This window comes from Bemisia tabaci, chromosome 3, assembly GCF_918797505.1.
Source record: "Bemisia tabaci chromosome 3, PGI_BMITA_v3".
Lineage (NCBI taxonomy): Eukaryota > Metazoa > Arthropoda > Insecta > Hemiptera > Aleyrodidae > Bemisia > Bemisia tabaci.
In genome coordinates this window covers 50,201,380-50,207,840 of record NC_092795.1, presented here as the reverse complement: position 1 = coordinate 50,207,840, position 6,461 = coordinate 50,201,380, and the positions used below count along the sequence as shown (strand labels likewise).

General features: G+C 36.9%; 1 protein-coding gene across 1 annotated transcript; it reads right to left on the bottom strand.

The window, feature by feature from the left end:
- Window positions 1-1,023: 1,023 nt before the first annotated feature.
- On the bottom strand, window positions 1,024-6,217 carry LOC109030522 (uncharacterized). The gene is made up of 3 exons (XM_072297593.1): window positions 6,094-6,217; window positions 2,914-3,078; window positions 1,024-2,166 (listed from the first exon to the last, which is right to left on the bottom strand). The coding sequence occupies exons 1-3, from the start codon at window positions 6,104-6,106 to the stop codon at window positions 1,610-1,612; spliced, it is 735 nt and encodes a 244-aa protein (XP_072153694.1). The 5' UTR covers window positions 6,107-6,217; the 3' UTR covers window positions 1,024-1,609.
- Between the last annotated feature and the right edge of the window lie 244 nt (window positions 6,218-6,461).

Sequence of the window (6,461 nt, the reverse complement as noted above, 5' to 3'; positions counted from 1 at the left end):
CTTGTAAATCTGTAAAATGAGAGGAGATATTATGTCCGTATTACATCGAAAACTTCCGACCTCTTCATTTAATAGAAAATCATTCTTTGTCAATAGTGAGCAAAAATGAAGAAAAGTAGCCTATTGAGAGGAAAGGGGGGAGGGAAGGAGAAAGAGGGAGAGATAGAGAGAGAGAAAACGAACGCTCGTGAAGATTACATCGATGATATGCTTGTTGCATCTTAAAAAATTGAAGGGTTTTAGATGACCATGCTTGATTGTAACTCCATAAAGTCGACGTCTATTTATCGATTGGAAAAAAAAGTTATAGGCAAGCTAATACATATCGACGGTGAAACTACCAAACCACGTATCTCGGTTTGCGACGTCGCAGACTTCCTGTCATACTTTATTTTTTAAATAAAAAACTACTTAACATCCAGTCTTGAAAATTTCTGTGATTTTCCCTCTTTGTGCGGAGAAGATATCGTGAAAATTTCAAGGAATGATATTGATTTGGTCTACTTCAAAAAAATAAAATGTGAGCGTAGATTTTTAAACACCGCAAACGAGATACGTGGTTTGGTAGTTTCACCGTCGATATACCATTAATAATGATGCATATAATTTGTACTATTCGATCTCCCATCTGAGTTAGTTCCCATATTATTGCTTGATTTAGTTTGTTTTTTTAATACGTTTGTCAACACTATTAACCAAACGTTCACATTTGATGGCGTCGGACATGAAATCTCTGCGGAATATCATCCAAAGTTATCCTCTGATGATTCACAAAAACACTAAAAATTGGGAGTCGAAGAGATAATGCTTCTCGGCAAATTAAAAAAAAAAAACCTTAGAAAAATAGTACGTTTACTGTTGGTATGGTCCAATTTCTAACTAAGTTTTGCAGCCCAGATGTACAAAATTTGCCCAATTTAAAGGCGTATCAATACACAACAGTGAGTACTATCATTACACGAGCACGGATCTTTCCTAGTAATAGCGTATTGAATAATGATGAGAGAAACGTACACATCCACGTATAAATAATTGACTTTAATAGCTCAGTACCTTAAAATTAGAACAATGGTATTAAAATGCATAATAAAGCTAATTATAATATTGATATGCGATCCTAAAACCCAAAAAAACCTTCACCTTTAAAATCACCTGATGATAATGGGTCAGTTGCGCTGGTCACAGAATCCGGTTTTAGTGCTATATTCTTGCAGATCAACTAAAAGTAATAAGATCCGTCCAAACAGCAACTTTCTATATTCAATATTAACCGAGATATCGCGCCTTGAAAAACTCGATTTATGACGTCATCCACCGCGTCAAATACCATGTTATGCACTACCGCGGTGGATGACGTCAAAAACCCGACTTTTCAAAGGACCATATCGCGATTAATATTCAACGTAGAAAGTTGCTGTTTGGATTGATCTTCTTATTTTTAGCTAATCTACAAGAATCTAGCATCAAAACACGATTCTGTTATCAGCGCAACTGGCCCATTTTTAAAAATTTTATGCAATCAACAAGTTTGTACAACTAAAAATAATTCTATGATATTTCATTAATTTTACAGTTGGTTTATTATCCTTAATGTTATCAATGATCCTTCCTAAAATTCATTATCCATCCAGTAATCTGAATCCGCTGGTGAGTCGATAAGGGTGCCCCTCATCTCGTTCCTGATGACCTGGTCGGACGCTCCGTGATAAATGGGGTCATCAAACTTCTTCATCATCTCCATATTCACGCAAAGGATCAAAGTCTTATGGTTGAAAACGTCGATTACCACCCTTCCCTCTTTCTTATTCAACTCGTCCTTCTTGTCGTTCAGGTACCTCATGGCGTCCACCGAAGAGGTATTCTTGAGCGTTTCGAACTCTGAGCATTCGATTCCGTGCTCTTTCAGGGCATCGCAAAATTCTGGCGTCGTTTTGCAATGGCATAGACTATCTGCTGACGGGGGTTTTTTTACGCGTCGGCGCATAAATGGGAAATACCCTTCACTAGTGGTCTGTATCTCACCGACGGTGATGGGTACAATTGCTCTTTGTGTATACTGGGCGTTTCTGCCATCGGGATCGGTCGGATCCGAGGGAATGGATTTGTAGAGGTATCCGTAGATGTGAGAGCATTTGTTCTCGCAGGTGTGTCTCAGTTTTTCTTCAGCTGAAAATGTCAATAAACAAGCTTGCTAATATTTTTTTTGTTGACTCCTGCAATTTTTTTTTAGGTAATTCTTATCAACAGAACGTATGTAATAGGAGATAAGCCGATAACGGGTGTGTCGCTCCTAAATTTTGTCAAGAAGAGATGACAACTTCTCATGGCCACTTAGGCGATTAGGGAGGAATACAAATATTTTTATCGACTCTTGCAATCTCTTTTTATTAGGGAATTCTTATCAACAGACTGTATGGATTAGGAGATAAACCGATAACGGGTGTCGCTCCTAAATTTGTCAGGAAGAGAGAACAACGTATCTCATAGCCACTTAGGCGATTAGGGAGGAATAAAAATGAAAAAGCAGAATAAGTTTTAGTTAAATATTATTCTTGTAATTGATTAGTTATAAGACACCTGTAACCTGTACCATTATGACAAATAAAGATTTAATATAATAAGAAAAAAATGTATATTTTTTCCGTCACAGAATCCTCGAAGCACTGGTCAATATGGATCCTTTACGGGAATAATTCTTTTTAAAATGACAATATGAATGATCTTGTCGCAAACTTCATCTAGAGCAAAAAGAAAAGGTATTTCCTGTAGAAAATGGCTTAAAAATCACGATGAGCGCACCGGAAAAGTCTGAAATACATCCTCTAATTTCACATCTGCGTGAGAAATATGCGTTTTTTAAGCTTATCGTTACAGAATATAGTCGATGAATGGTTAAAATTGTGTATTGCTTACGTGTTCGGTCTCGAGGAAGGGGGTCATTTGACTGGTAGTCCTCCTCTGTGACATAGAATTTATCCAGGAAATTCTTTGATTCCGTCGGAGACCGGGCACGAGCGCGGTTGAGCTCGTTGTAGTCGAACAAGTCAAGAAGAAGTTGTCGTTCTTTAGGGACGGTCACTGAAAAGTAAATTCAATCCTTTCCATAACTTCGTTTTACAGGCAAAAAAAGTGTAATTATAATCCGGTGTTGCATAATTCCCACTCGTAATTTGTAATTACACAGGACATTGTTAAGCATATCGGACTGAAAATTATTTCGCTGGCATATTTCCTTTTGATTAAAGGGATTGCATTTTACAAAAAGAAACCACGATCATTCCAATGTCACTAAGACTGTCCAACTTTTGTATACATCACAGCGCTCCCATACGGAATTGGAGAGTATTAAAAACATCAGTTTTTTTTAACCTTGCAAATATAAACTGTCACCTAAATAAGGCTTATCTTTACTCTCTCCAATAAACTATAAATTCAGTGCAAAAATTACCCTTGTAAATTTATTTTTTTGCATGTTGTCAGTGATTTTATAGCGAAGAATGTAAGTTGCACATGCCCTTGGTTCCTTTTTGCGATATGCAATTCAAGTAAGGATGCTTCTCTACTTTAAAACACGACTTGACGCTCTTTCAATCCATTCATTCAAACAAAAAATTAAAACATATTTAAATGAGTGTATTTTCGAGTATCTTTACTTATTGTTGGATAATCTTTCAGTAAAGACACATGTCTCTCTTATTACTCTAATTTTGACCGCATTGAAGGCAATATGTCAACGACTGAAATCGGAAAATACGAAACTACTGATTGACATGCGTCATTGCACCGTTTAAAAATCTCCGATTATGTTTCATATTTTGCTAATTACTCGAAAATGTCCTTCAATTGTTGAAAAAAAATCACAGAAAAAATAAATACAATTTAATAAGTAATTGAATAAATTCACTTCAGTCATCGATGTCTAATGAGTCGCAAACACCGTGTGGCCTGACAGTTCACAAGCGCCGCGCGCATCGTAGTAAAAGGAAGTCATTGCGCCTTCATTCATTGATGTATGCAACACAGGCAGCCACCAAGCGTGCGAATAGTCGTATCCAGAAATTCGCAACAATACGACGCATTACCGGCTCAGGAGAATGAGGTCGAATAACTGAACGACCTTCAATCTCACAAACTGGTGGTTGACCGCCCATTGCCTTGAGGTATCTTGTTTTAGATGAGTTCACCCCATTCATCTGCTTGCAAATGTGTGGTTTTCGCATCATCAGATAAAACAATAAACTCATCTGTAAAGGATTCCGGCTGGTTGATTATTGAAATTATAGACAAATTATTAGACATAGAAGACAAAGGGAATGAGGAGCGATTCTATTGGTTGAAACCGGTGGTTGTTATAGATTCAGGGAGAAAATGATGGACTAACTATAGGGTCTCTAGTGGGTTGCTGTTAGTATGTCTACTACTTACCTCCTTTGTCCATTGCAGCCACCTATGCCTCCATCAATACGATCACTTTATATCCCTTTTATCTATAGCTTTGTCTATCAATTTCAATAATCAGCCCGCAGCGAAACTTTTGTTTTGAAAAAAAGTAAAAATTATAACTCTAATGAACTGGCATACTAAAAAGGAGATCTGAACGAGCTTCATGAACAGAACTAGAAGTTAACAAATAGACAGTGGGTCATATAACTATTGAGCAGAGATCCTCGGAATTTATTTAGAAAGTACCATAGCGTACCCATAGAGGACGGGTCTAGGAGGCATACATTTGTGTTTTTCTTGAATGAACAGGAATTTAACCTTAAAAAATGTCATTTACCATTATTTCTTGAGAGTGTTTACCCCTAGACCCCTTTCTTGCCATTCAACGTTTCTGGTTATAGATCTCCCAAAGAAAATTTCCGACACTGTAAGACACCATTTTAGTGATACATTTTAACTGTCAACACAAGTTATAAAAACATCACTAGATCAAGAAGAACTCCGAATGTATAGAATACCCAATGATGAAATGGGAATCTATAACTTAACAAAGGTCCACGGATATAAATGCCACTTAATACAATTCACACAAAATTAAAAATCTGTAAGGGCTATTCATTTAATAAAACAATGACGGAGTTAGCCGTCTGTTAAAACTGTAAACTACTCATTACCTATCACTGGAAAAAAAAAACACATTGGATGTAGAGTCCAGACTCTTAAAAACATCGACAAGAAAAAATACTCTTGATTCAATCAGATTTAAGCTAAAATCAAGAACCAAGCCTCCTAATTTGAGTGGATTTCCTTTTGATTTAAGCTTAAATCTGATTGAATCAAGAGTCCTTTTTCTTGTCAATGTTTTCAAGAGTATGGACTTTAGATCCAATGTGTTTTTTGTTTCCAGTGATATCAGCTGAACTATACATTTACCACAAAAATCATGCGTGTAGAGTATCCAGCTAAATGATTCACGGAAAAAAAAATTGCTGATTCAACAATTCAATTGCTAAAAACAGTGAGTGCAATCTTTCAACGCAGATTTTACAACAAAAAAATGCTACTTTAACCACCCCCGTGGTTAAATTAGTTTACAATGTGGTTAAAGTAGCATTTTTTTGTTGTAAAATCTGCGTTGAAACATTAGTGCAATGTTGCAATGTGCAACAGTGAGTGCCACTGTTTTTAGAAATTGAATAGTTGAATCAGCCATTTTTTTTTCCGTGTTGGTTTCTTTTTTCTCCATTACATTTGAAACGTTACGAGAATAAAAGAGCTGTGACGCCAACTTCGCACGTTGAAAATGGGAGCTGAAAATGGAGGCCACTGATGCACCGTTGAGTGGCGTCCTGAAAAGTGGGCCACAACACGCAATTTTCAGCCATCGGTGAGATCGGGGATAGTTGTTCATCATTATACTTCCGTTCATAAAATGGCGGCCTGAGTTTTAAAGTTGCTCGTAATATTGTGAAAAGTTGTGAAGTGCAAATCAAAACATTTTTGGAATAAAATGAACAATAGCTGAAAATGAGTTTTGAGAGTCAACATTCAACAGCGACATCGATGACCCATTTTTGGGACTCTATTTCCAGCTTGTGAAGTCGGCTTTAAGTGAATGAATCGATGCATGTTTTTGTCATAGACTCTCACCAAAATATGACATTAATCGGTCGTTTATTTCTTTCAAGTTTCGACGGTTTCTTTTCCTTTCTTCCCTCTTAGGTGAGGAAGGGGGTGACGGTGACGCTTGTTGACTGGGAGGCTCGATAAAATTGAGGCCAGCAAACACTAGAGCAGAAAATGATCGTAAATAATCAGAGAAATTGGGGAAGATGAGTTGTTCTAGTGTTATAGCTTCGTGAGATGTAAAAGTGGGCGTGATTCTTTTGAGAAAAAAGTTATTTGATGAAAGTTATTATAGAGCAAAAGGAACTAAGCGCCAAAATATTCTAACTCATCAGCCGTGGGCGCTTGTGACAAGAGCGTTGTGAACGGAGCTCATGAGTTACAGACTCAGA

Excerpts from the sequence above, each read along its gene's own strand:
- LOC109030522 (XM_072297593.1), bottom strand. Across the intron at positions 2,167-2,913 it reads CCTTCCTCGAGACCGAACAC|CTGAAGAAAAACTGAGACAC; the intron begins GTAAGCAATACA and ends TGACATTTTCAG.